The sequence below is a fragment of the Ostreococcus tauri genome (assembly GCF_000214015.3).
Source record: "Ostreococcus tauri WGS project CAID00000000 data, contig chromosome 01, whole genome shotgun sequence".
In the NCBI taxonomy this organism is placed as follows: domain Eukaryota; kingdom Viridiplantae; phylum Chlorophyta; class Mamiellophyceae; order Mamiellales; family Bathycoccaceae; genus Ostreococcus; species Ostreococcus tauri.
Genome location: NC_014426.2, coordinates 601,108 through 627,597, shown reverse-complemented (window position 1 = coordinate 627,597; position 26,490 = coordinate 601,108). Strand labels below are relative to the sequence as shown.

Sequence of the window (26,490 nt, the reverse complement as noted above, 5' to 3'; positions counted from 1 at the left end):
CCCCGCGCGCGATTTAGGTTCGACCGCGCCCCTACTCGACGCCGCGCTCGCCCGCGAACGCGCCCGACGCGTCGCGCACTGCCCATCGCGCGCGCGTCCGTGGATGGGCGCTCGACGCCATGGGTACCCCTTCACGCGACGGGTCGTGACTCGTCGATATGTCCCACGCCGCGTCCGCGCGATGACGTGTCGTCGCGCGCGCGCGTTCGACGCCCGAGTCGCGCGCGCGCGTTCGACGAGCGCGCGCGCGGTGGACGGCGAAAAACGCGTCGACGTCGCGCGGGCGATCCGGTGCGCGCGGGCGCGAACGCGCGCGCGAGCGCGAGGGACGCGGACGCGATAAGGGGGTGCATCGGGTCATGGCGCTCGGGATGGCGGCGGGACGAATGGGGGCGGCGCGCGGCGTGACGGCGACGCGGGCGTCGACGAGCGAACGGGAACGGTGTGAAAGTGCGGTGTGGTGGAATCGACGCGCGATCGGACGTCGACGCGTCGTCGTGCGCGCGATCGGATGGGATCGGGAGGCGGCTGAAAACGCGGCTGAAAACGCGGAGAAGGCGGCGGCGGCTGAGGCGCGGCGACGGACGAGCAACGCGCGAGCGGCGCCGCCGGCGATGATTCCGGCGGCTTTTGATGACGATTTGATGATTTCATTCGATGATGACGAAGAGGACGTGGGTGAGGACGACAAGGAGATGGAGGAGCGCGCGCTCATCGAGGCCACAGTGGCGCGTCTTCGTAGTCGTCAGGCGCTAGGTAAGACGCTGATGACAGAGAAGCCCAAGGCACCGGTGGCGATGACGGCGGGGGCAAAAGCGGCGCGAAAGCTGGGACGCAACACGGTGAAGAAGAGCGACTGGCAGAGCTTCGTGGACTGGAAAACTCTGGAGCATCAAGAGTTTGAAACGCTGAGTGACGAGGAGTTTGCCAAGCTGAGCAAGAAGCTCGCGCTCGAGCCCCAGTGGCGACCGATGGTGAGCTACCTCAAGTCTCTCGGACTTAAGACGAGAGATCTTGAAAAGGTGGCCATCAACTGTACCGACTTGCTCAATCGACCGGTGTCTCGTGTCATCTCTCGCGTCGAGTACCTCGAAGGCGAGCTCGGATTGGAGAAGAAGAACTTGAGGCAAATCGTGAACAAGGATCCTCGAATTCTACTCCAGCGCAATCGACACTCTATCCCTCGCTGTCGATACCTCACAAAGATCGGTCTTCCACAGGAGAAACTTGCAGACGTGCTGGGGAAGCAACCGAGTATTTTGCACCTCAGCGTGCAAAAAGGCTTGATGCCGCGGGTGCAGTACCTCAAGGATGAAGTTGGTGTTTCGGCCGAGGACATTCCGCTCCTTATTCAGCGTTCTCCGGCGGTGCTAACGTTCTCGATTGAAAACCAAATCCAGCCACGAGTGGAGTTCCTGTACGATTTGGGCATCAGCAAAGAGAACGTGGTGAAAATGCTCACGCGCCATCCGCAAATGTTGCAGTACTCGTTTGAGAATTTGGAGGAGAAACTCAAGTTTCTTGGAGACATTGGAATGGATGACAACGAGGCTGCCCTTACAGTGACTCGGTTGTCTCAGTTCTTCTCGCTATCCGTAGAGGATTCGCTGCGACCAAAGTTCAAATACATGACAGACGAACTCGGTGGGACGAAGGACACGTGCGTCAAGTACCCTGCGTACTTTTCTCTCTCGCTGGACAACAGAATTCGACCGAGGCACAAGTTCCTCGAGCAGTTCGATCTCGCGCCGGATCCCTTTCCGATGAAGCTGCTGAGCGTTAGGGACGACGAATTTGTCCTGCGAGCGTCAAAGTCTCTGAACGAGTTTGAGGAGTATAAAACGCAAATGGTGCCGATTTTCACCGCACAAACCGCGCGAGAAAAGAGCCTGCGTATGAATTCTTCCATGGCGCAGCACGAGAAGTTGCTGCTCGAGCGTCGACGCGTTGAATTCATTCGAAGGAATCAGCAAGAGACGGCTCGTCAGCGAGAAATGAGCGATCGCGTCGCCAAAGCGCGTCAGTCTCTTAGAATTCTGCGCAACTCGCAACATCGAAGCCGATAGAATTCTGATTTACATTAGCTAGACTAGACCTGTAGACCGAACGAAATTGAATTCATTCTTCATTCACCACCGCTCGGGTTCGCCAACGCCATCATCTTCTGCTGAAGCTCCATGATGTCCTTCTGTTTGTCGAGCTGCTTCTTTTGGAGTTCGCCCGCCTTCTTCTCCAAGCGCTCGCTCTCCGCTCTTATGTAGTCCAACCTCTTCCCGACGTTCCCGCGCGCTTCCTCGAGATCTTGCTTCATCAAAACCGGACCAATGAGCTTGTACACCTTTGCTTCATCCTCCAAGAGCTCAAGTTCCTGCGCGCGAAACGCTTCGGTCAGCGACTCGCGAGTCAACGCGCGTGCGTCTCCGACGCACCTTTAACACCATCTCATTCTCGCTCAGCTGCTGCGACGCCTGCTGTCGAGCGATCGCGTTCGCGCTCATCTCTACTCACGATCCGTCGCCCACGCGTCGTCGTCAGTCCTCCGCGCGCGTCGCCATCGTCGTCGAGACGGGTCGAGTCGAGACGCCCAGAAACATCAATCATCGCGCGCGCGCGCGCGCGTCGTCGCGCCGTACCCTCGCCCAGCGTCTCGTACGTGCGAGACTCATCGGTGAGCTTCTTTTGCATCGCGGCGAACATCGCTTGCGGGGTCGCCATCGCGCCGAGACGCGCGCAGAGTTATGACGAGCTCGGTCTCCTCGCGGTGCCCTAGACCTCGAGACCTCACACAGACGCACGCGTCGATTTCGACGTCTGAAACGGAAGAGATCGCGCGTGGAGGCGATCGGAATCGAGCGCGCGGTATTCATGTTTTATTCCAGCGAGCTCCTGTGCGCGAAGGGGGCGCTCGGACAGATTTGGGTGCGCGCGGAGACGCGCGCCGAGCCGTTGCGCGCGATACTGACAGTCGCCGCGCGCGTCGACAGATTTTGGCGAACCAACCTGAGAAGGCGGACAGAATGACGCGAAATAAGACGAATACGTTATCTGTGACGAGTTCGTGCGCGACGATCATGAATCCGCCGTCACCACTGGTACGTTTGGGCGGAGAGGGGGCTGAGCACGTTCCGAGACTGACCGCGCGCGACGGTTCCCCCGCCGTAGGCTTTGAGATTGGCGGCGTTATTGATGCGCGGTGTCGTAGCTTTGTATTCGAGGAAGGTTCGATTTTTGTACGAGGACTGCGTCAAAGCCCTGTCTAGACTCAACGCACTCACGGCGCCAGTTCGGGCGGATCGGAACTTATTGGAGAAGCCGGAGGGCGGACGGGATGCGCGCGTGACGAATACGGTGGCATACGATGGAGAAATCCTGGCGCGACCGGATTTCGAACGCGTTCATGTCTCTCAGGCGTTCGATTCCCAGGCGTTTCACACGGCGGCGAGCGAACAGTTAGAGAGCGTGTTCGACGAAGCGTACGATCGATACACGGTTAGACAGGATGATCAAATAAATTTGCTCGACTTTCAAATGCCCATGGACGAAGAGCAGGCTCGCATAGAGGAACAATATGAATATGAATGTGCGATGGATAACGACAGAGACCGATACGGGGGTGGCCGAGGCGACTTGAACGATGACTATGCGGACTTTCGTGTAGCTCGCATGGATGACATGATAGATGAACAAATGCCACTCGTCGCTGAAGATGAGGAACCGATTGAACACGAACCAATCGGTACTCAGCTTAAGCGAATGCGCGAGCAACTAGCTATGGCTGATAAAATGATGATACTTCCGCAGCCGAAGAAGAAGAGACAACGAACCGTTGCCATGGCGCGCTCTTGTGTTTTCGTTTTCGACCATGATACTCGTATTGGTTCCGATGTTTTCCGCCACTGGTTGGCAAGCACGAGTGACATCGTGCACGATCGACCGGACATCGACGTCGTGGAAAACGTTTTACGATGCAAAGACACCGAGCGCGATTTCTATTTTCACTCCGAGGGATTCAAGGTGAACCCGGCTATATGCGCGCGATCGGCGCTTCAGCTATTCGTCGTTGATCCCGCGGCGCGTTTCGCCTTTGAGCAGTTTGCCGATGAGCCAGAAATCCCAGTTCCCTATCAAAGCGACGATGAGTACAACGCAAACTATTACGATACGATGTATGACGAGTACGGTAATGTGCGGTCGACGGAAAAAATGCGATACGCGGTGTCTGCCAAGAAGTCGACGCCCGGTTCTTTCACTGGATTCTTCAACCGCGACAAGACAACGCCATCGTCCACACTTTTGAAATCTGGGCGCAGCTCGGGCTTGGGTTTCGATAGCGCATCGAAAATTCCAGGAATGATGATTCCAGAAGATCCGGATGAGGCTTTTCCCTTGCCAGAGAACTACGATGAAATTCTCGGTGGGAGTGAACTCGATTTCGATACTCTTCGTGGTGCTCCGCGACGACGAACGACGATGCCGTCTCAGCCTTCGCTAAACGAGACCGACGGGGCTAATACCCCTGCTCACGGTACGCCGCAACCCATCGGCAAAGCGTCGATGAATCTCTTGCAATTCCTCTCGCGAGCCGTGTTCACCGCGGAGCACCAAGACGTGGAGATGGAGAGCGTGAGCTTGACCGATTTATGCGTTCTCAATCATTTGAACAGAGAAAAGGTGGCTCGATTATTCTATCAAACGCTTGTCCTTGTCGGCGCCGACTACCTCACCGCGTATCAAGACACAGATGAGGCTTTCGGCGAGATCACGCTCGTTCCCGGCGCTCGATTTGAGTTTAACGCGGCGGACTAAGCAACGTTCGAGCGACGACGCGATATGTATGAGTATGAGTATGAGAATGAATGGTGACCATGTAATTGACAATCAAATTGATTCAATCGCGCTTCTACTGTTGTCCGAACATCTTCTTCAAGTTGTCGCCCATTTCTTGGAACTTATCCGCCGGGGTCTCGCAGTCCTCCTCGCTCGGGATCATCATGACCGAGCCCGACGCCGGCGAGAACATCGATCGCGGGTTCTTCTTGTCCAACACCGCGAACCCGTATTCGATCTCCTTCGCTTGCTTGAGCATCGGCATCGTTCGCGCGACCTTTTCGATCGCCTCGAAGTCCTTGTAGATGGCTTTCCCGATGTTTTGCTGGAGCGACTTTTGCGCCATCTCCCTGGACATGTCGTTGTCCAACCCCTTCACCAGCGTATTCGCCGCGCTCCCGCCCGTGACCACGTTCAACGGATACCACGCCTTGAGCCCACGCTTCGATCGCACGTAGATCACGAACTGCTCGTTATCCGGATCGATCGGCGGCATGAATTGCTCCACCTGCGACATCATCTTCGCCCCGCTCCCCTCGCGGTTACTTTTTCCCTTACCCTTTGCGTGCGCGCGCACCGCCCGCCGCGCCGCGCCCGCGTGGACGCGCGACCGACTCACGTGCGCGCGCGCGCCCGTCGTCGCGCCCGTCGTCGCGCGCGCGCACGGCATCACGCCCGGCACCGACGTCATCGAATCACGCCCTAGGGCGCGGGCGATGACGTCGCGGCGCGCGCGCGAGGGTTTACGGCGGACGGGCGATGCGCGTAGTTAAAGACGAACACCCCGATGTACGACAAACGAGGACGATGTCGGTGCTCGACGCGTAGTGCAGAGACGAAAACCCCATGTGTGCGCCCGCGTCGACCGCCCCGCGATCGCGCGCGACGCGATCGATCCAACGGCTGGGAAATCGTCGTCGTCGACGACGACGCCGCGCGCGACGGCACATCGAGACCCGTCGCGGACGAGTCCGAGAGACGCGTGATCGAACGATCGGACGCGCGCACGTCGACCGAGACCGAGCGCACCATCGCGCGGAGTGAAGACGTAGATCTGTGATCATGGCCGCTGACCTCACGGATGAGCAAATCGCCGAGTTCAAGGAAGCGTTCGCGCTGTTCGATAAGGATGGCGATGGGACGATCACGACGAAGGAACTCGGGACGGTGATGCGATCGCTCGGACAGAACCCCACGGAGGCGGAGTTGCAAGATATGATCAACGAAGTCGACGCGGATGGCAACGGCACGATCGACTTTCCGGAATTCTTGAACTTGATGGCGCGAAAGATGAAGGATACGGACAGCGAAGAGGAGTTGCAGGAGGCGTTCAAGGTGTTCGATAAGGATGGTAACGGGACGATCTCCGCTGCGGAGTTGCGACACGTGATGACGAACCTCGGGGAGAAACTCACCGACGAAGAGGTGGATGAGATGATTCGCGAAGCCGACGTCGACGGAGACGGAGAAGTCAACTACGAAGAGTTCGTCAAGATGATGATGGCGAAGTAAGCGATGAAAATGTGCGAAATCTAAATCATCGAATCCGAATCATTGCACGCGCTATCCAATTACTACTCTACTGGACCGTCACGCAGGGGGGGGCGCCAACGCGGTGCGGTCAACTCTGCGCGACGTCCACAAGTAAGCCTTTTGCGCAGAGGCGATTTTGAATATAAATAAGAAATATCACAAATCACGAAACGATTACAATTGCGTTTGTACGCGATCGAAAACCGCGCGGACGCGCGGCGATGGGGCCGATCGATAGGTGTGTACTCCCACGGTGGACGGCGCTCATCCACGAAGCGGCTTCAACCCGAGCTTGGCCCTGATCGCATTCGCCTCTGCGATTTCGGGGTCCATCTCGGTCTTCTCCTTCTTCTCTCGTTTTTCCTTCTTCTCTTTCTTCTCCTTCTTCTCTCTGTGATCCATCTCTTCGCCACTAGCCAAAACTCCGGGCCGAGCGTCGTCGCGGCGTGCCGGCACGCGGTCGCGACTCCTAGATCTCGACCGCTCGCGCCTTCGGACGTACCTGTCACCGTCGCTATCGTCACATTCTCGATACCGAACGCCATCGTGCTCGCGCGAACGCTTCGATCCCGACGCAACGATCTCGCCGTCCTCGCGCGCACCTCGAGTGGACGCCGCGGCAGCGGCCTCGCCTGCGTCGACATCCATGTTCATCCGTTGACCTATTGCCTCCTCCACCGCGCTCTCGAGCTCTTCCTCCAAATCTGCGATATCCTCCTCAAGCGCAGATACGCGTGGCTCAAGCGCTCCCGCGGCCTCTAACACCTGGCGATGCGGCACGCGTGGGAGCGTCACGTCGCAAAACATATCCTTCGTCAACAAATTGTTCACAAACTCATCCACATGCGTCAGTGCGTACTTCCCATCACGCGTGCGATACCGAACCTTTCTATAGTCGTTCAACAGCGGCTCGAGGTATCTGTACACGTCCGTCGGTTTCCCCACCAACCGTAGGTAAAACGCGCCGAGCAACCTGACGTACTTGTGATCCTCATTCTTAATAAACTCTAACACGATCTCCTTCTCAGGCTGTATCTGCAACAGCTTCAGCGTGAGGCACAAAAACTCCGTCGCTCTGTTGTTCCCGCCGTAAATCCCACCCACCGACCTGAGGTCGACCGCGAGATCGACCAACGCCTCGGCGCTCACGCCGAAGCACTTCTCCTTCCAGTACGTCATGGCGTACACCTTATCGCGCGTGATTCGCTCCATGAGGTTCTGCGACGAGGTAGAATCACGAATATTATCGTCAGTCGTTGTTCTACGTCGCCAAACGTCGTCGAGGTCGCGCACATCGCGTGTACGCGGCGCCTTTCATCGCGCCGCTCCGCACCTGCGGGTCCGTCCCCCGGACGCTCTTCGCGAGCGGATCCGTCGCGTTCGCCATCGCGCTCGCGTTTTACGCGCGCGACGTTTTATTCTCCACCCGATCGAAGCGTCTCCGACGTCGAACGAAGCGTAAGAGGCGACACCGCGCGCGGTGCGACGCCGCAGTGCCCGGCGCGCCGAAAGATGGCGCGGCGACTGCACGGGAAGCGATTCAAGGTGCGCGCGCGCACGGCTCGAGCGAACGCGAGCGGACGTTTGCGAGGCTTCGATCGGCTTCGCGACGCGACGCGCGAAAGAGACGGCGACGAGGAGGCGATCGCGCTGAAAATTTCTCGTTGAAATTCAAAAACGGTCGCTGACGTTTCGCGACGACGCGCGCTCGATGCAGGCGCCGAACAGGCGGTTATCCGGCGCTGATGGCGCGGAGAGGCAAGGTGCGCGGAATAGAAGCGCACGCGAGCGAAATGGCGAGGAGGCGCGCGCGAAGGTGGACGCTGGCGGCGTGCCGAGAATTTGAAAATCTCGAGCTGGGTCACACGCAACGCGAGCGATGATGCCGACGACGTTCTCGTAAACGTGATGAACGGAAGACGGTGATAGACGATACAAACGCATGCTGACCGAATGCGAACGTGTGAATGCGACGACGCGCGCACAGATTTGGTACAGAAGAAGCGTAGATATCGCCCTGGGACGTTGGCGCTGAAGGAGATTAGGAGGTTCCAGAAGACGACGGATCTATTGATTCGTAAGATGCCTTTTGCGCGTCTGGTACGTATAATTGTTCTTGCTTGCGCTCGCGTCGCGCGCTAGAACGTTCGACTGACCGCTCGCGCGACGTTCTTCGGACGATAGGTGCGAGAGATTTCAAATGAACTCTCTCCCGAGCCGCTGCGATACACGGCGGAGAGTCTGTTAGCGTTACAGGAGGCCACAGAGGATTTTCTGGTACACTTATTTGAGGATTGCAACCTGTGCGCGATCCACGCGAAGCGGGTGACGATAATGCCAAAGGATTTGCAGCTCGCGCGCCGCATTCGAGGCCCGATTTACGGCGTCGCCGCGTATTAGACGCTTACGCCGCGTCGCCCGTCATCACCAGCCACCTTAGTCGTCCTCCCGCGGTTCAGAGATCGTCGCGAACGATCGAACGATCGCTCACAATCGCGGTTTAGCCTTGTACCATCGCTCAGAAACAGTGACTCCATCTATCCCTCCCTCCCACCAGTCACGACTCGCCAAAGCCCTGACCTTGATGGGTTGACCCTTGATGACGTCGACACCGTGACGTCGACGGCGCGAACCGTCGAGCTCGTCACACCGTCGTCGCGCGCGCGCGCGCCGCACGCCGGAGCGACGCATCGAGGGCTCGCCAGTTCGTGTTCATCACACCGCCCGCCCAACGCGTCGTCGTCGTCGAGGCGTCGCTCGTTCGCTCGCGAATTCGCGAGCGCGTCGTGGATGCCACTCGTTGGCGCAGAGCGCACGGGACTGCCGTCCGCGTTCGAGCCGGTGCTGTTTCACTCGTCGAGCGCGTCGACTTCGACCGGTATGACGGTGAGCGGTTCATCGGGGCGGGCGAAGCGATCGACGACGCAGGCAAAGGCGGCGGAACAGATGGCGACGAAGCCGCAAGCGAGGCGAGCGAGCGAGGCGGGCACGAGCGCGGTGGTGAAGGGGTTTTCGCACATCCCGCACGGGAATACGGCGCTGAGCGTGAAGGCGGATGAAGCGAGATTAGCGTCCATCACGGACGAGAAGGAGCGCAAGCGATTGAAGAGATTGTTGCGAAACCGAGTCTCGGCGCAGCAGGCTCGTGAGAGGAAGAAGGCCTACTTATCGTCCTTGGAGCAACAAGAGGACGAGAAGGAGCACCGAATGAACGAGCTGGAGAACCGAGTGCGCATTCTCGAGAGGGAAAACCAAATGTTACGGCAGGTGATTCAGACCGTGACTCGCAAGTCGGTTCCGGCTAACCCACAACCGGGCGACTTCGCGGTGTGAACCAGTTTTAGTTTATTTAGGAACGAAAAGCGCTGCCCTCTGCCGCGTAACACTTGTGCTTTGCCCACAACGTTCGTGTGATTTTAATGAACCTGATTTATGTTTACATTATCAATGCGTTTCCTATTGGCGCGCGCGTGCGCTCATCGCGAGTTCGTCGTCGCCCGCTTCGTTCAGCGAGCTCTGCAGAAAGAACAGTCTCATTCGTCATCGAGTTGAATGACGTTACCGTTTCCTGACTGATCCTTCCATCGCTCAGATAGGTGTTTCATGACGTCTTTGTGCGGCGTCGCGGCGCCGAGCGCGTCCTTCGCTGCCTTGAAGTTCTCCTTCACAAAGAGTGAGAATGCTGTAGGCGCGCGCTCTTGCACTTCCTCGCCATTCTTCTTAAACTTTCCGAGGTACTCGAGAGTTCCGCCGCACGAACCGCACGCCTTCTTCGTAATATCGATCGATTTACTGTGTCGTCCATACTCTTGTTGACACCAATCTCGGGTACAACGCCATTTGTACGGCTGATGAATTGCGTAGGCATGACAGGTAGAGACGTTGGTCTCCGGGTACGTCTTCATCGCGCGCGCCGCCCACTTTTTGAACACGGGTCCGTGAGGCGGCTTGGCCGTTTTATCGATGAGCCATGAAGATGCGTGACACATCTCGTGCAAGAGCGTGGCTTCCAGTTTCTCCACAGTGTCCAAAACTTTCGTGCTTAGTTCAATGCGGGCGCTGTATACCGTTTCCCCGGTCTTCGAAGAACGTTTGTAGTGCGTTAAGCCAGCTGTGGTGAGAAGTTTCTTGTTCCAACTGACCTCAAAATCTGCCGGGAGTGCGTCATCGAAGACGCTGGCGTTGAATTCCTCGAACAGTGCAGCCGTGAGCACGTCCTTGTGACGATTGAAGTTGAACTTGTCGGCACCCTTCTTAGTCACACTCTTGAGAGCGGATTGGAGGGCTTTGCTGTGCGACGGAGGCGGTCGAAACGCCTTTACGGCGGACGTCGGCGACAACTCCTTCGGGGGCGTCGGTGTGTGCAGGTTGGACGGGCTGTACTCGTCGATCACGAGCTTTTCATTCAATTCCTTGGTCAGGTCCGCTCCGGTTGTCGGTACCATGCGCGGCGCTGGTGTGACGTTTTCGGCGTCACTGTCGTACTGCGCAGGATACTCATCGTCCGAACTGCCGTAAATTTCATCACCGTCGTCGATAAAATCATCGTCGTCACTTTCCTGTTCTTCTTCGTCTTCAAAATCGTCCTCACTCCCCGACAAGTCATCGTCCACAAAAGCGCTCCGCTTGACGAACAAATTGCGACTTGCGGCTCTACGCGGGCGAGAACTCACGATGGGCTCGGATTCAGTATTGACGTCTTCATTGCGCACACCCGTCCCGTCTGAGGCATTCGAATCATCTTCGCCGTGTTCGTCGTCGTCGCTCTCGAGGATGGCTTTACGACGCGATCGAGCTCGTGGTCGAAGATCTTCGCTCGAAGACTCGGGCGCTTCTTCGGGCGAATCAATGACGACAGAATCCTCGAATCGAATGTGCGTACCAGTCGGTCGCGGTTGCACCGCCGTCGCCTCCTCCTCGATCTCACCGGCCGCAGTGAATTGTTCGTCTTCGTCGAACAGATCCAGCGCCTCCATCGCATCCTCCAACTCCGCCACATCGCCCACCTCGGTTCCTTCGACGGACTCTTCGATGGTCTCGTCAACGTCCGTCTCAGCGATAGACTCGATGATGTCTTCTTCGGCGATAGAGAGCTCACGGACGCGCTTCGGCAACGCGAAAGGCCCTCCGCGCGCGTGCATTCCAGCAAGCACGCAGTTGTCCGATGCGCACTCGCACGGCGGAAATGTTCCCTGTTCGATCTCGGGCTCTTCCTCGGCCGTGATGTCGAAACTCTCTCCTACGGACCCGAAAGAAACCGTGTCGCTTACACTCGGAGACGGCGCTTGCGTCGCGATGTTTGAGAAGCTCAACCGTTTCCCCTTTGGCGCGCGCTCGATTGGCGACAACGCGTCGATCCCGCGCGCCAGCGCCTCGAATCCACCACTCGCGTCCCCGCCCACCTTGGCCAACGATGCGAACACTTCGGCTGGATCGAGCCCACTCTTCCGAATCGACAGCATTACCTCTCCGAGCGCCCGCCTCGTCGTCTCCGCGAGCGCCAACTTTTCGTCAAAGCGACTCACATCCGCGGGCGTCCGCGTCGTCTTTCGCGCACCCGGTCGTCGCTCCACCGGCACCGTCGCCGCTTCGCTCTCGGACTCAACGTCGTTTTCTGACGTCACACTTCGCTCCGGGTCATGCATCAGATCCCCGCTCGTGTCCCCGCTCGTCTCCGTCCGCGACGCGTCTTCGGCGCGCTCTTTCCCCTCGCGCGTCGCGGCGTGTTCATCATCTCCATGTATCTTCGCATTCGCGTCTCTTTCACGCAACGCTCGTCGTCTGGACGCGCTCACGGGGACATTCTTACTCACCACCTCGTCGTTCGCGCCGTCTCCGACGATGGAGACGCTCGGGCCGAGTTTTTTCTTCGTTCGCGTGCTCGGTGGTTCACCGTCATCGCGTTCGACGAATCCACTCGCCCGTCGCGCGTTCGTCACCGATCGCGGCGTCGCGCCCACCGCGCGTTGACGCGGCGTCGTTCGCGACGATATGCGTTCGAACAAGTCCCTCGCCATCGCGCGTGGACGATCGGCGTCTCGCAGTGCGGTGACGGTTCATATTTTGTCCCGCGCGACCCCTCCGTCCGCACCGCGCGCCTCGTCGCGATGCCCGACGCGCGCGCGCGCGATCGCGCGTCGACGTCGATGGCGATCAGTGGATTCGCCGTCGCGTGCGCCACCGCGTGCACGAATCCCATCGACGTCGTGAAGACGCACGCGCAGGCGACGAGTCAGAAATCAGCCAACCTCTTGCGCGTGAGCGAACGTTTGATCGAACGGCGCGGCGTGCGCGCGCTCGCGCAGGGATTGGGACCGGCGTTGACGCGCGCGGTGGTGTACGGGGGTGCGCGCTTGGGGGGGTACGAACCCGTCTTACGCGCGATCGGGCCGCGCATGGAGGGCGGGGAGTGGGACGCGTCGCGGCCGAGGGTGTGGACGGCGCTCGCGGCGGGCGCGACGTCGGGCGCGATGGCGAGCGCGGCGCTGAATCCCACGGAGTTGATAAAGACGCGCATGCAGCGAGAGGGTGGAACGCTCAGGGAGCACTTAGAGAGGGTGGTGCGAGAGGGTGGGATGAAGACGTTGTGGAGAGGGAGCGCGCTGAGCGTCGCTCGGAGCGCGACGCTCACGGCGACGCAGGTGGCGACGTACGGAGAGGCGAAGCGCCGCGTTGTAGAGAGCGGGATAGCGAAAGAAGGCGTTGGGTTACACTTCGCGGTGGCCATGGTGACGGGTTTGGTGACGACGGCGACGACGAATCCAGTGGACATGGTGAAGACGAGAGTGTACGTCGCGGACGGGTCGCGAGAGAAGCCTTCGGTCGCGAGAGTCGTCTCCGTCGTCCTTCGTGAGCACGGCCCGCTCGGTTTTTGGCGTGGATTCGGCGCGAATTGGCTCCGATTAGGACCGCAAACGGTCGTTACGTTCGTCGTGGCGGAATTCCTACGCGACAAGCTCGGTCTCGGCGCGATGTGAGCGCCAAACTCGACGCGAGGCGCTCTACGTCGACGCACGCGTCCTCCACGTCGGCATCCGGCGCATTGTATTGTCAAAATATAGACACGCGATAGGCGCGCGCGCGCGCTCGATCGTAGCCACCAATCGTCGCCTTCGTGACCCCTACACTGACCCGCGCGCGTCCCGCTCAACCAACCTCACAGCGCGGGCACGCTCATGCGCGACCCGCACGTCGTCTTGGGCGTCGACGCCGACGCCGATGCCGAGGTCGTCAAGCGCGCGTTTCGCGCCAAGGCGATGACCTTACATCCCGACGTCGCCGGCGCCAGCGCGTGCGAGGATAAGTTTAAGGAGCTTCGCACGGCGTACGACGTCATGTTGAAAAAACTCGGTTCGGCACCGGACGCCTCGGCGGACGCGTACGGACCGGGGATGCGGGCTCGAATGGACGCCGCGCGAGCGTGGCGAGAGCGCGCGGGGCTGTCGTCGAGCGAACCGATGGCGAGCGCGCGGGAGCGGAGCGAGCAGAGGAACGCGCCGAAAGCGCGAGGCGCGGCGTTCGATGACGAGGCAAAGAAAACGCTTGATGAGCTCTTGGAGGAGCGTAGACGGGCGATGCGAGCGAATACAATGTCCAGTGGGTTTGTCGAACGGGCGGGCGGGCGGGGAGGGATGTTGTCGGGTCGAATAGGTTGGTCGTCTTCGGCGCCGTTGGGTTGGCGGTTGCCGTCGTTTCGCGCGAAGGGTGCTTCACATTCAAGAGGAGAAGCGGCGCGCGAGCGAAGCGGCGTGAACGTCAGTAGTTTGCATTATTTACACTAGTCATTCATCGTGTTGTAGCGCGAGTTGGTTCCGACGTTTCATCGGTCTCGACGTATCACATCATCAATACTCAATACTTCGTTGGTCGCCTATACTTCGTCGCTCCAAGACGCACGTCTCCGTCTATGAGCTTTTGGAAATCTTCGACAATGCCGTTTCGAACGATGATTCCGAAATCTCTGTTAATGCTGGACTTGTGAGGTGGAAACGGTTGAATGGGTTGCGGCAGATCACTTGGGGACAAATTTCCCGTAGACACAGCGACACTGGATCCGTCTGAGATGATCACTTTAAGGTGTGCATAGCGGTAAAAGTGTGGCGAGGAGTAGAATGAAATCTTGCCTCTTGATTGTGCTCGCATCGCATCGATCACTCGCGTCGAAATTCGTCTGTCTTGATCTCCATAAATTGCCCGCGATAGCACGACTCTGACGCGCACGCCGCGCTTGGCGAGCGATAGTATCATCTCCGCAAAGAATTCATCCGTTATTTGATAGGTGTATACGTCGAGCGTGGTATTCGTCCGCTTGAAAAAATCTATCAGCGTCGTCGCTCCGGCGTCAGGCGACACGAACAGTTCTATTGCGTCTCCAGAGATTGATACCGGCGGCCGGCGAGGCGCTTCGTAATGAGGCTCGTTGATTTGCCGACGGGGGATCGGAAACGGCGGAAGAAATCCCCCATCTTGAATGTTTCGTCTCTCGTCGTCACTGATTCCATTCGTCGGAGCCGCCCACGTTTCGGCGAGCTCGTAATCAAACTCAAACACGGTCATAGCGAAACTCGCCGCTTTTTCGCTCAAGAGCCTCACGCCAGCCTCACGATTCTCGATGAACGAGGTCCTGCTCCAATTCACGCTACTTATGCTCACCGTCTCGCCATCGATTATCAACACTTTCGAGTGCTGAAACGTCGTCGTGCGATACGTCTTGACCTCGAAAATCTCGCTCAAGTAACTCATCACGGTGGTGCGTCCAGAGCATTCGTGAACGTTGTCAAACAAATTCGTCAGCAATCGCACGCGCACGCCTCTGTTCGCGGCGTTGATCAAATCTCGAAATAGTACAAACTGTTCTTCGTCTCTAAGCTTTTCCGGCTCGCAGCCGACGCACACGGAGCCGCGTTCGGGGGTCCCGCATCCGCTCCACGACTCCACGCCCGGCGCGTACGCGTCAATCGTCCGCCTCGACCCCTGCACGAGCTCCCTCGCTGTCTCGCCGCTCGTCTCCGGAGAGAAGAACGCTTCGACCGCCACCACATCGTTCGCGTCTCCGCGCCACGGCGTCGTGAATCGCGGTTCGTACGTCTCGTTCTGCGCGCGATTCAAAGCCTCGTTCGTTTAGTCTCGGCGCGGGTGCCCGGAATCCGAATCCAACGCCCCGACGCGTCGTCGTCGATACCCTCGCGTCTGACCGAGCACCGCGTCGTTCTGATCGCTCGAACGCACCTGATGATCGTACGGCGCCCTCTTTCGTTCGTCCACGACCGCGAGCGCGAGCGCGAGCGCTTTAAACGCCCGCATGAATCGATGCTTCTCTCCACTACGAATCCGTCGTCACAGCGCCCCGCGCGCGATGACGAGCGCCAGCGCGTGCTCTCGACGTATCGCAGATAAGTTGCTCCAGCGATGGACGCTCACCGCGGAGACGTGCCCGGTGGAACAGTGTCGTCACGTGCCACTCATGCTCGAACGCTCGGACGACCCGAGTTGTATGTTTTGGTGCCCGAGCGCGGAGACGTACGTCGTGGACGGCGCGCACGGCGCGCGCGACGTCTCGACGAGCGCGAGAGGGAGCGAGGACGGCTCCGCGGCGATCGCTGACGATCGGACGACGGAGGTCTCGGTCGAGACGCTCGGAGACGCCTCTGGCGCGGTGGCGGAGAAGTTGTTGAGCGGGTGGACGCTCACGGGCGACGCGTGTCCGATGCCGGGGTGTCACACGCCGTTGGTGAGAAATAGTGCCGGGGAGATGTTCTGCGCGCGACACGCGATGTACGTGCGAGCGGAGTCGGCGGTGTCGCGGCCGCCCGCGGGGACGGCGGCGGCGGCGGCGACGAACGCGAACGCCGGCGACGGACAACGGAGGAGCGTTCGCGGGACGATGATCGACGCCGACGTCATTGCGTCGGAACGTCGCACATTCGACGCGCTCGAGGCCAAGTTAGAGCGCGCGCGCGAGGCGCTCGAGCGGAGCGTCGATCCGGAAGACACGAGGTCGTATTTGAGACTCATCGACGACTTGCACGCGTCCATGAAGGCGCTTCAGACGTCGCCGCTGTAGCGATGTAGAGAACTAGGTACACGCGTATGTTAACACGTTATTCATTCGCACGTCCATCGCCCGTCGCTCCTTCGATTCGACCTTCCCACGCGTCGGCGGCGCTCGTCGTGTTCCGAGCCGCGCGTCGTCGCGACGGAGACAGTTAGAGCGCCTTCAACACCCGCACTCGTCGCCTCTCGAGTCTCGTCGAGGGCGTCGCGGAACCCCGACTCGGCGCGCCAGATGTTTATTCGGCGCTCGCACGACGCCGCGAACGAGCCCGCGCGAGACGCGCGAGGGGCGAGCGTGGATGAGGCGAAGAATAATCTTTCAAAGTTTGAAAACGCGTCCTCGACCGCCTCGCGCGCGACGCCGGTGATGCGCAAGCGTGAACGTGTCGTGGAGGCGGGCGAGATCGAGAAACGCACGGAGGCGGGCGAGATCGAGAAACGCACGGAGGCGGGCGAAGACGCGTGCGCGTTGACGCCGAGCGAGACGGACGAAGGGGGGGTCTGGGGCCGCGGCGGAAAGCGAAGGTCGACGAGCGGCACGGGAACGAAGAGCTCGGTCGAGGGTGGGAGCGATGGGATCGACGAGGTTGTCGAGGGTGGGACGAGTGGAACGCCGAAGGAGGCGGATGGGAAAGCGGGCGGTGGGTCGCACGGGATAGGGAAGGATTTGAAACGCGTGGCGGACGCGGAGCTGGCAAAGCTCGATTTGAAAAAGAAGAGCGGTTCCCCGAGCGATGCGTCGCGCAAGCTGCGAGTGATGAAGCTGTACGTTGAATCCGCTATTCACTTCGTCGACGCAGCGGCGAGAAGGTCCGACGAACTGGCGAGGCGAGATAACTTTCGCGACGATGTACAGTTTGCGCGATACGTGGACAAGGTGTGTTCGATGTGTTACGCCTCGGAAGTCGGCGATGTCGATTTCAAGTTTCGGTGCACTGCCTTGCGTGCGCTGACGTCGCGACTCGCCTGCGCCTGTGCGGCGCGCGTTCTGAGGTATTCTGAGCGCGAGCTCGAGGTTGCAGCTGAAGACGTGGAGAAAGGACGTGAATCCGCCGAGGCGGTTCTGGTGAGAGGTGTCAAGGACGCGAAAGTCCTGACCGAGTGCATGCGCCAGGCGGCGTCGCACGTCATGAACATGAAATCGCTCGTCCCCAGACATCGTGACGATGCCGTTCGAGTGTGTGAGATCATCATGGACTTCGCCTCTGACTGCGGTAGCGCACAACGATGCGTAGAAATCGCCGACGAAGCGCACGAGGCTCTGGAGAAGATAACGTCGATGAAACCGCTGTGATTCTATGTGCAATATCATTTATTGTTTACAACTCAATTTCTACGCCCTGTCTCGCGACCGTGATCGTATCCAACTCGCGGTGAACGCACCCAAGAGCGCGCAAGTCCCATGTGTGACAAATGATATTACTCTCGCGGCGACGCCTTTGTTATCATCCAGCGGTTCATCCGGTCGAATGGGCAATGTCATGCACTGCATAAGAGCCGCCTTGGCGTCCAATTCGCCGCGAAGACACTGCGCGCACGTCGTTATCATGGGAGCCGCAACACCGAGCTTTCGTGCCAATCGTTCCGCCGCGGGAGCGGTGGCGACTCCCTCGGCGACGCCCTTGAGCGACTGCGCGCGTTCACTCAAAATATCTTCAACCTTCTGCCCTCGTCCGAACGCGATCCCGACCGCTTTGTTGCGAGATGCATCGCCCAAACACGTGAGCATAAGATCACCGATTCCCGACAATCCCGCCATCGTGTGCTCCTTCGCTCCCATGGCGACGCCCAGACGTGTCATCTCTCGACATCCGCGCGTGATCAACAACGTTTGCGCGTTCACCCCTAATCCCATCCCCTCCAACCCGCCAGCGAGGATGGCGATCACATTTTTCAGTGCCCCACCGATCTCGACCCCGACGACGTCCGTGCTCGGATACACCCGCATCTTCGGACCCGCGAATAACGCGCTAGCGCGTTCCGCCGTCGCCATGTCCCGAGCCGCCATCACCCCGCCGCTCGGCGTCCCGTTCATCAACTGCTCCGCGAACGTGGGCCCACCGAAAAACGCGCACGGGTGATTACTCCCTAACGATCGCTTCAACACGTCGTGCATGAGCTCCAACGTCTCGCCGTGCAATCCCTTGGACGTGTTCACGAATAACGCGCCGCTGCGTTTCACCAAATCTTTCACACCGTCCAAGAATTCCTCCGTGCTCTGCATAGGTATCGCGTGCACGATCGCTCCCGCGTTCGATATCGCTTCCTCGGCGTCCATCGTCGCCCGCACGTTCTTCGGAAGCTCGTACGCGGTCAGATGTTGCGGGTTTCGTCCATTTTCGTTGATGCACGTCGCGACATCTTCTCTTCTCGTCAAGATGATTACGTCGTGTCCGTTCCTCGCGACGACGGACGCCATGGCGGTGCCGAACGAGCCGCTTCCAAAAACAGCGATCTTCATCGTCGTCGTCACCGACGCCCGATGGACCCCGCGCGTCGCGCGCTGCGGCGTCGGATGTGACGTTTTCACCAATCGATAACGGTCGAGGCGCGCCGACGCCGTCGTCAGAACATGCCCGCGGACGCGCGCCCGTCGAGGGCGATCGCGATCGACGCGCACGTCGAACACGTCGTCGCGTCCAGGGACGAGTCGAACGCGGAAGAGGGAGGGAGAGAGGCTGCGTGCGGGGTGATTCGCGTCGAGCGCGAGGGAGACGCATTCGAGTTTGAGTGCGACTTAAAGGGGGCGCGGGCGCTGGACGGAGCGCTGGAGGCGGCGGCGAAGCGCATCGAGGCGCTGCGTGAGGGATCTGCGATCGAGGAGCGCACGCGGGGGTGAGCGTGCGAGCGCGGTGGGGTGGACGCGGGCGCGGGCGCGGGCGGCGGTCAACGCGCTTCGTCCCGCGTTGACCGGCGCGAGCGCGGCGACGGGTTCGAGACGTTGAGGACGGTATCGACGCCAATGGAAATTGAAGGCGACGTGGGTGGTGTCGTCGTGGGTGATCGTGTGGAGAGCGTCGATGGCGCGCGCGCGCGGGTGCGATGGACGGGCTCGGTGGACGGACGCTCGGGGCGATGGATTGGTTTGGAGTGGGACGACCCGACGCGAGGGAAACACGACGGTGTTGTCGACGGCGTTCGATTGTTTACGTGCGCTGCGAGGAGCGGGGACGATGCAAAGTCTCGACCGGCGTCGCTCGTGCGACCGCACAAGCTCGCTCGCGCGCAAACGTTCGCCGAAGCGTTTCGCGCGCGATACGCACGAGAGCGTGATGAGGACGATGACACGACAAACGACATGTACATACGCACGGCGAGAGGACATAAGATGCGAGTAGAGCTGTGCGAGACGACGGCAGACGCGGACGCCGATGCGGACGCGGTGAGGAAACGGTTAAAGTTGATGACACGAGCGTACATCGACCACGCGCGTGTGTCTAGCATGGGCGAGCCCGGCGCGGCGAGCGCGTGTGCGGGACCTTTGCGGGTATTGGGTTTAGCGGGTAGCTTGTTGAACTCATGGGATGGCGTGATGCGTATTGCGGAGGAGTTTCCACTCTTACAGGCGCTGGATTTGAGCGGAATTCGGCTTCACTCATGGACCGGCGGTGGCGAGAAGACTTTCGCAAACCTGAAAGTTCTTGTTTTGAATGATTCTGACGTACGTTGGCGAGATGTATGCGCGATTAGCGCGCACGTGCCCGAGCTCGAGGAGCTGTACATAAATGGGAACGGCATGTCTTCCTTTGAGTTGGATAAAGCCGCAACGTCGGTCTTCCCAAAACTACGCACGTTGAGCGTGGAGAGCAACGGAATTCGCAAATGGCGCGAAATCGAAGCGATTGGTCATCAGCTACCACGTTTGGAGTCGCTGCATGCATCTGAGAACGCGCTTTCGGAAGTTCTCCCCACATGTGCGTTCCCTGCGCTCAAGACATTGCTCATGGGCGATAACGAGCTCAACTCTTGGACATCCGTGGATGCGCTGAATTCATTCCCTCAACTCGAGGACGTACGTTTGAGTGGAAATCCAATCGTAAACGCCGATGCTTCCGTTCGTTACGAGGTCATCGCGCGCGTCCAAGGGCTGAAGATGCTGAATGGTTCGTCGGTTTCACCAGCGGAACGCAAAGACTGCGAGATTCGATACTTGCGGAAAGCCTTACAAAAACTGAAGGACTTTTCCGGCGACATCGAAGGCGAGAAGAACGCCAGACGAGAGAACCCTCGAATCGACGCACTTGTCGCCGTACATGGGGAGCTAGTCACGCACGCGGCGACCGCACCGGGTTCGGGAACGCTCGCGAGCGTTTCCGTCGAGCTCGTCCTGTGTCTTGAATCCGCCGGTCGCACAATGACGAAGAAACTTCCGAAGAGCACCACCGTGGGAAAAGTCAAGCTCATGTGCTCCAAGCTCTTCAAATTCACTGTCTCCTCGGCCGAGCTTTTCCTCATCGTCGACGAGGACGAACGCGTGCCGCTCGCTCCGGACGACGAACCACTCTCGCGCTTCGCCCCAAGAAATGGCCAACGCGTCGACATCGTCCTAGCCTAGCCAATGCACGCCGCAACACGACGCACATCACTGAATCTTCCACGAAAATCGTCTCTCGACACCGCGCGCGCACGTCTCCAACATTCACGCGCTCTCCTGCGCTCCGCCGACGAAAACGTCCCAACTGTCACATTCACACACGCAAACCGCACACGTCCGCGCGCGACGCTCGTCCATCGTCGACCCCACGCCTCGGTCACGCGCTCACGAGCGATGCTGTCGTCCAGTGTCTCGCGTTCGCACTCCCGCGAGCGCGCCGTGATGCGCTCGAGCGCGAGCGAACCGCGAACGTTGGGCCAAGGCTTGGTGCCCCTGGTGAATCGTCTCCAGGACATCTTCGCGAGCGCCGGTCTGCGTGGAAGTAAAGCGGTGGATCTTCCGTGCATCGCCGTCGTTGGGAGTCAATCGAGCGGGAAATCGAGCGTGCTCGAGGCGTTGGTACGTCGGTTCGACGCGAGAGGGGAATCAGACGAACGCGCGAGGGGGAAGATGAACGGGCAACGCGTTCGCGATGGAAGACTGACGGATGTTTGAGTGCGTCGGGACGTAGGTGGGAAGAGATTTCTTACCGCGAGGACCGGATATATGCACGCGAAGACCACTGCTGTTGCAGTTGGTGCACACGCCCGCGAGACGGGGCGAGCCAGAGGAGTGGGGCGAGTTTTTGCATTTGCCCGGGAAGATTTACACAAACTTTGAGGAGATACGTGCGGAGATCGAAGCGGAAACAGATCGTACGTGTGGGAACAAGGCGGTGAGTAACAAGCAAATCAGGCTGAAGATTTGCTCGCCGAACGTGTTGACAATGACGCTGGTAGATCTACCTGGGATCACGCGCGTCGCCGTTGGCGACCAACCGGAGGACATTGAGATTCAGATTCGCAACATGATTCTGAGTTACATTAAGAGGGAAACGTGCCTAATCTTGGCCGTGACACCGGCAAACTCGGATCTGGCGAACAGCGACGCGCTGACACTATCGAAGCAGGTGGATCCGGAGGGTAAGCGAACGCTTGGCGTCATCACCAAACTCGACATCATGGACAGAGGGACCAACGCAGTAAAGTACTTGAAGGGCGAGGTGATTCCGTTGAAGCTGGGATACGTCGGAGTGGTCAACCGTTGCCAAGCTGACATCGCCGAACGCCGTTCGATCAATCACGCGCGCAAACTCGAAGCCGATTTCTTCGCGTCCAAGCCAGAGTACGCGGACGTCGCCTGCAGCTGTGGCATCCACGCACTGAGCCGGAACGTCAGCACGTTGCTAGCCGACCACATCAGCACATTATTGCCAGATTTGCAGGTTCGTATCATGCGCGAACGGTCCGAGGCGGAAAGAGACCTAGAACTCCTCGGGCCAGATGTGCCAGAGACCGACTCGGAGCGAGCGGCTCTCGTGTTGTCCAAGCTCGAGCGATACGCGCAAAGCCTTCAGGCTGCCGTTGAGGGTCGTAACCACTCACTGAGCGTTGATGTTTTAGAAGGTGGCGCTCGAATTCGCCATGTTCTCCAAGAGATCTTCGTCAGGGGTCTTCTCGAACTCAATCCTACGTCGACGATAACGGATGAACACATTCGCACGAAGATTCAGAACACAGCAGGCACGAAGGCTGTGCTCCTTGTCCCGGAAGAGCCCTTCGAGCAACTCGCGAGGCAATGTATCGAGAAAATGTTAGAACCGTGCAAACAGTGCGCCACTCTCGTGCACGACGAATTGTGCGCCATGGCGATGACTAGTTTGACGAAGGATGTCACTGGTGTGTATCCGCACCTCGCGGACGCGCTCGAAAAGTCTTGCAAAGAGTACTTGACGCAAGGACTGAGACCGGCACTGGATATGATCGTCAATCTTGTTGAATGTCAGTTGGCGCACATTAATACGTCTCATCCAGATTTCATCGGTGGTCCACAGGCTTTGATCGTGGCGCAAAAGGCTCTCAAAAAGCATTTAGGCGACGATGACGATGAAGAGAACGAAGTGCCGGATGTGCCGGGAAAGAATAAGAAGAAAAATGTGGTAGACAAGGAGAACATCGGCGCTAAGCCGACAACGCTCGAGAAGGCTGGAGAGTGGGTGACTGGCATTCTGAGCCCTTCAAAGAGAAATTACAGCGTCGAAAACGGGACGGTGAAACTTTTATCGCCTCCAAAGAAGCTCAGTGCCAACAAGTGCGAGACACCTGAGGAGTACTTGCAGGTTATGGTCACTCGAACGCTTCTTGACAGTTACTTCAACATCTCGCGAGGAATCTTGGCCGATATGGTGCCGAAGGCTGTGATGCACTTCCTTGTAAACTCAGTTGGGCGCGGCTTGAGGCAACACTTGATCGGCAAGCTCTATCAACCTCACACTATCAGAGGTTTGCTTGCTGAAGATCCTGAAGTTGCGTTGATCCGTGAACAAACTCGCACGCGAGTCGAGGCACTGAGTGCTGCTGCGCTCACTATATCCGAATTCAAGTCGCAACTCACCGTCACGTCGAGCATGTAAAAAACGAACACATCAACAAATCGCTGACTAATAATTTACAGTGGTCTTCTAGAGTCAATCGTAGCCCCTAGCCGTGGCTGCGTAATCTATGTGTCGAGACGCATCCCGGATAGATCGTGTGTGCTTAGATCGCATCGATTCGAACAAATCCCGCGAGTACACGACTAACATTGCGGTGCCGTACGCGACACGGGTGTAATTTGTGGCCACCTCAATCGCATCTCTCCAGATGGATCTCTCGTGCTGAGAGTTCCAGACACCCGATCTCTTGCGCGCACCGTCACTGGGTATGATCAGTTCCCACCAATCGTAGTCACTTTCGAGCTGCACGTTGAAGTTACCTTCGCCCATGATCGCTTGTCGCACTTGAGCAATCGCTCTTTCGATTACTGCGCCAGCGGCGTCTCCGTCCTCTCGCGTCGTCTTCTTCGGCGCACTCGGGGAAAGATTGACGATCGCCTCCTCGACTTGAAACAGGAACCGAATTAATTCGGACAGGCGCTCCTCGCGGTTGACGTCTCTCAACCATAAGGACCACCCTCGCGAAGTGCCATCCGGAGCCAATGCGTCGTTGTCCAATAAGTCGCGCGCCAACTGAGACAAATTGTGCCGAATACTCTCTGTCGCGAGCGTCTCGCGCAACGCCAGCGCTGTCCATGCCTCTGAGTTGAGTCTGAGATTTGTTTTCGGAAACATCAAGTCTTGCTCGAATTTGACGTGCTGGAAAGTTGCAACTATTTCGTCGCGAGAATCACGAATATTCTTTGCAAGTCGTCGTTCTCGAATGCCCTTTTCATTCAAAGATTTTTCAAGCGCGTTCAGCTGGTCGACGGTCTCAAACTTCGACCAAGTGCCATCCCTAGAACACGCGATCACGGCGCTCTGGTCGTTCGCAAGCTTCCAGTAGTATCTCGTGCAGTTACGATCTTGTCCAAGGCATGCGGCGCGAACACGAATCTGAGAATTTTGTTGCTTTCGTTCGTTCTCAATCTCAGCGCGTCTCTCTTGCTCGAGTATGTGCTTCTCCTCCAACTCGATCAACATTTTTGCCTCCTGTTTCTTTTCCTCGACGGACTGAGCTTCCTCGGCATCTTGGTTCTCCATGGATTGTTCTGTGCATTCATGTTGCACGAGTTCACGTGCTTCGTTCAGGTCAAGCGAAACGTCGGCGAGAGATTTTTTGTACTCTTTGTCGTACTCGGTGGCTTGAGCGTCCTCGCGCTGCCGCTTCTTTCGCAATGAAGTACTCTCTGAAAGACGCCGGTCGACTTCCTGATTGAGAACCTGAGATTCCAAGCATTCGGCACAGAGCCAAAGAAGGAGAGTCGTGTGCTCCTCTGCGGTGAGCTCACCGATGACCTTATCCTTCAGCGAATCCACCACGAGCATCGTTTTCTCATCGACAATCCCAATTCGAGACTTCACTTTTGCGTACTGTCGAATGATTTCCGGGTAAGTACCGCTATCCAAACCTCGAACCCACAATTCAACGAGATTCTTGTAGAGCGACGACACAGAGGTCACCGCAACGCGTAACAATGACTCGTACATCGCAGAAAGTTGCTTGGCGGTGTGATCGTCTAAAACTTCACGGAGCCTTTGTGTATCTATGCACTCTATTTTGGGCGTCATGAACGTACCAAAAGTGTTGCAAAACTCGCAAATTTCAATTTGCGACACGTCATTCACACTCACGTTCCACGCAACTCCGGAAGCGACAGGAGGCCACGGATCTCGGCCTTGCTCTTTCGCCTCGACCGCGTCGTACGCGATGAGTGCTTCGTCCTCCATGGGATATCTCGTCGCTTCCTCCTTCTTCCTAGCGATTTCCTGCAAGCGCAGTTCCTTCTCTCTTGCCTTTCTCTCGTCACGCTCGATCTGCTCCTGCGTCCGCTTCGCCAAGCGTTCGTTCTTCTGCTTCTCACGCAAAGCCTGTTTCTCCTTCCGTCGACTCTCGGCTTCCGCTTGCCTCTGCTGCGCCGTCGCGGCCCTTGATCTCAGCGTATCTAATTGTTGCGCATCCGCACTCGCCTGCGCGAGCGCTTTCGACGCCGCACTGCGCGCCTCTGCGACTTCACGCTTGAGCTTTTTCACCTCGGCCCAAAGTCCGGAAGATTGCCTCTTCGCCTTGTTTCTCGCTCGCGCCCTTCTATCCGCGATCCACTCCGCTTTCGCCGCATTTAATCGCGTTATCTCTTGTTCTACCCACTTTCTATGATTCAGTAACTCCTTTCGATCGTTCGCATTCCCCTTGAATACCTGCGCCTTCTCGCTCAGCGTGAAGTCGGGCATGTCTGACAAGTCCATCTTCTTTGTGGGCTTCTTTTTCATCTCCAACCTCTCCTCGGCATCGTCCAACTTGCGAGTTAGCTCCTCCAACTTACTCTGCTCCTCCTCGGCCCACTCCGCGCTCTTTAACGTCTTTTCCAGCGCCGCCTCAAGCCTCTCCGAGTACACGCACGGGATCCCGTTCGCGGCTTGCCCGTTCGCCACCCGCGGCGGAGCTGAGGCCTCACCTCGCCGTCCACCGTCCACGGACATCACACTCAGCGTCATCGACGCCGCTGGTTTCGCCTCTTCCCCATCGTCGACCTTCATCTTCCCGTTCGCCCTCTTCTTCGCCACGCTTTGCTCCACCGGCGTCTCGCGCTTCAACGGAGTCAACCCGTACGTCATCTGAAACCCCGGTCGCGCCACGAGAACCTCCTCGTCGCTCGTCCGCGGGTACGTCACCATCATCACGTACTCCCTGACCTCGCGCGCCGTCGGCATCGCGTTCGCGACGCCGCGCGCGCGCACCGCGCGTCCCGCGCGCTCGACCGCATCGGCGAGCGATCCTTTAAGACCGTGCACGCTCCGCACCACCGCCTCCTGCGCCACCCCGAGCGCGCGCGCGTCCGTCATCATTCGCGCGCTCGGGCTCGCGCGAGGCGTTCGACGCGCGTCGCGGGGCTGCCGCCGCCGCCGTTCGCCGCGCGCGCCGAGCCCCGCGCCGGCCGCGCGCCGAGGGACTCTTCCCGAGTCACGACTC

The 26,490-nt window shown here is 58.7% G+C and overlaps 18 protein-coding genes across 18 annotated transcripts; 11 read left to right on the top strand and 7 right to left on the bottom strand.

The window, feature by feature from the left end:
• Positions 1-359: 359 nt before the first annotated feature.
• On the top strand, positions 360-2,066 carry OT_ostta01g03950 (Mitochodrial transcription termination factor-related; the record flags this gene model as incomplete). Its single annotated transcript, XM_003074401.2, has 1 exon — positions 360-2,066. The coding sequence occupies one exon, from the start codon at positions 360-362 to the stop codon at positions 2,064-2,066; it is 1,707 nt and encodes a 568-aa protein (XP_003074448.2).
• A 59-nt stretch (positions 2,067-2,125) lies between these two features.
• Positions 2,126-2,715, bottom strand: OT_ostta01g03940 (Prefoldin; the record flags this gene model as incomplete). Its single annotated transcript, XM_022985387.1, has 3 exons — positions 2,126-2,368; positions 2,430-2,500; positions 2,634-2,715. The coding sequence occupies 3 exons, from the start codon at positions 2,713-2,715 to the stop codon at positions 2,126-2,128; spliced, it is 396 nt and encodes a 131-aa protein (XP_022838271.1).
• A 150-nt stretch (positions 2,716-2,865) lies between these two features.
• OT_ostta01g03930 (Rad21/Rec8-like protein, N-terminal) lies at positions 2,866-4,806 on the top strand (the record flags this gene model as incomplete). Its single annotated transcript, XM_022985386.1, has 3 exons — positions 2,866-2,919; positions 3,006-3,092; positions 3,163-4,806. 3 exons carry the CDS (start codon positions 2,866-2,868, stop codon positions 4,804-4,806), a joined length of 1,785 nt encoding a protein of 594 aa, XP_022838270.1.
• Positions 4,807-4,900: 94 nt separating this feature from the next.
• OT_ostta01g03920 (unnamed product) lies at positions 4,901-5,518 on the bottom strand (the record flags this gene model as incomplete). Its single annotated transcript, XM_003074398.1, has 1 exon — positions 4,901-5,518. One exon carries the CDS (start codon positions 5,516-5,518, stop codon positions 4,901-4,903), a length of 618 nt encoding a protein of 205 aa, XP_003074445.1.
• Positions 5,519-5,889: 371 nt separating this feature from the next.
• OT_ostta01g03910 (EF-Hand 1, calcium-binding site) lies at positions 5,890-6,339 on the top strand (the record flags this gene model as incomplete). The annotated part of the gene is made up of 1 exon (XM_003074397.2): positions 5,890-6,339. The coding sequence occupies one exon, from the start codon at positions 5,890-5,892 to the stop codon at positions 6,337-6,339; it is 450 nt and encodes a 149-aa protein (XP_003074444.2).
• A 285-nt stretch (positions 6,340-6,624) lies between these two features.
• On the bottom strand, positions 6,625-7,747 carry OT_ostta01g03900 (Pre-mRNA-splicing factor 38; the record flags this gene model as incomplete). Its single annotated transcript, XM_022985385.1, has 2 exons — positions 6,625-7,578; positions 7,694-7,747. The coding sequence occupies 2 exons, from the start codon at positions 7,745-7,747 to the stop codon at positions 6,625-6,627; spliced, it is 1,008 nt and encodes a 335-aa protein (XP_022838269.1).
• A 125-nt stretch (positions 7,748-7,872) lies between these two features.
• On the top strand, positions 7,873-8,760 carry OT_ostta01g03890 (Histone core; the record flags this gene model as incomplete). The annotated part of the gene is made up of 4 exons (XM_022985384.1): positions 7,873-7,905; positions 8,078-8,123; positions 8,348-8,460; positions 8,545-8,760. 4 exons carry the CDS (start codon positions 7,873-7,875, stop codon positions 8,758-8,760), a joined length of 408 nt encoding a protein of 135 aa, XP_022838268.1.
• A 480-nt stretch (positions 8,761-9,240) lies between these two features.
• On the top strand, positions 9,241-9,693 carry OT_ostta01g03880 (Basic-leucine zipper domain; the record flags this gene model as incomplete). Its single annotated transcript, XM_003074392.1, has 1 exon — positions 9,241-9,693. The coding sequence occupies one exon, from the start codon at positions 9,241-9,243 to the stop codon at positions 9,691-9,693; it is 453 nt and encodes a 150-aa protein (XP_003074439.1).
• A 200-nt stretch (positions 9,694-9,893) lies between these two features.
• On the bottom strand, positions 9,894-12,377 carry OT_ostta01g03870 (Domain of unknown function SprT-like; the record flags this gene model as incomplete). Its single annotated transcript, XM_022985382.1, has 1 exon — positions 9,894-12,377. The coding sequence occupies one exon, from the start codon at positions 12,375-12,377 to the stop codon at positions 9,894-9,896; it is 2,484 nt and encodes an 827-aa protein (XP_022838267.1).
• Positions 12,378-12,506: 129 nt separating this feature from the next.
• Positions 12,507-13,337, top strand: OT_ostta01g03860 (Mitochondrial substrate/solute carrier; the record flags this gene model as incomplete). Its single annotated transcript, XM_003074390.2, has 1 exon — positions 12,507-13,337. The coding sequence occupies one exon, from the start codon at positions 12,507-12,509 to the stop codon at positions 13,335-13,337; it is 831 nt and encodes a 276-aa protein (XP_003074437.2).
• A 198-nt stretch (positions 13,338-13,535) lies between these two features.
• Positions 13,536-14,141, top strand: OT_ostta01g03850 (unnamed product; the record flags this gene model as incomplete). The annotated part of the gene is made up of 1 exon (XM_022985381.1): positions 13,536-14,141. One exon carries the CDS (start codon positions 13,536-13,538, stop codon positions 14,139-14,141), a length of 606 nt encoding a protein of 201 aa, XP_022838266.1.
• Positions 14,142-14,211: 70 nt separating this feature from the next.
• On the bottom strand, positions 14,212-15,663 carry OT_ostta01g03840 (Phospholipase D/Transphosphatidylase; the record flags this gene model as incomplete). Its single annotated transcript, XM_022985380.1, has 2 exons — positions 14,212-15,453; positions 15,589-15,663. 2 exons carry the CDS (start codon positions 15,661-15,663, stop codon positions 14,212-14,214), a joined length of 1,317 nt encoding a protein of 438 aa, XP_022838265.1.
• Positions 15,664-15,715: 52 nt separating this feature from the next.
• On the top strand, positions 15,716-16,423 carry OT_ostta01g03830 (Sjoegren syndrome/scleroderma autoantigen 1; the record flags this gene model as incomplete). Its single annotated transcript, XM_003074388.2, has 1 exon — positions 15,716-16,423. One exon carries the CDS (start codon positions 15,716-15,718, stop codon positions 16,421-16,423), a length of 708 nt encoding a protein of 235 aa, XP_003074435.2.
• Positions 16,424-16,645: 222 nt separating this feature from the next.
• On the top strand, positions 16,646-17,707 carry OT_ostta01g03820 (unnamed product; the record flags this gene model as incomplete). Its single annotated transcript, XM_003074387.2, has 1 exon — positions 16,646-17,707. One exon carries the CDS (start codon positions 16,646-16,648, stop codon positions 17,705-17,707), a length of 1,062 nt encoding a protein of 353 aa, XP_003074434.2.
• A 39-nt stretch (positions 17,708-17,746) lies between these two features.
• Positions 17,747-18,874, bottom strand: OT_ostta01g03810 (Glycerol-3-phosphate dehydrogenase,NAD-dependent; the record flags this gene model as incomplete). Its single annotated transcript, XM_003074386.2, has 1 exon — positions 17,747-18,874. One exon carries the CDS (start codon positions 18,872-18,874, stop codon positions 17,747-17,749), a length of 1,128 nt encoding a protein of 375 aa, XP_003074433.2.
• A 501-nt stretch (positions 18,875-19,375) lies between these two features.
• On the top strand, positions 19,376-20,968 carry OT_ostta01g03800 (CAP Gly-rich domain; the record flags this gene model as incomplete). Its single annotated transcript, XM_003074384.2, has 1 exon — positions 19,376-20,968. The coding sequence occupies one exon, from the start codon at positions 19,376-19,378 to the stop codon at positions 20,966-20,968; it is 1,593 nt and encodes a 530-aa protein (XP_003074431.2).
• A 261-nt stretch (positions 20,969-21,229) lies between these two features.
• OT_ostta01g03790 (P-loop containing nucleoside triphosphate hydrolase) lies at positions 21,230-23,459 on the top strand (the record flags this gene model as incomplete). Its single annotated transcript, XM_022985379.1, has 2 exons — positions 21,230-21,406; positions 21,519-23,459. The coding sequence occupies 2 exons, from the start codon at positions 21,230-21,232 to the stop codon at positions 23,457-23,459; spliced, it is 2,118 nt and encodes a 705-aa protein (XP_022838264.1).
• A 54-nt stretch (positions 23,460-23,513) lies between these two features.
• On the bottom strand, positions 23,514-26,363 carry OT_ostta01g03780 (unnamed product; the record flags this gene model as incomplete). The annotated part of the gene is made up of 1 exon (XM_003074382.2): positions 23,514-26,363. The coding sequence occupies one exon, from the start codon at positions 26,361-26,363 to the stop codon at positions 23,514-23,516; it is 2,850 nt and encodes a 949-aa protein (XP_003074429.2).
• Between the last annotated feature and the right edge of the window lie 127 nt (positions 26,364-26,490).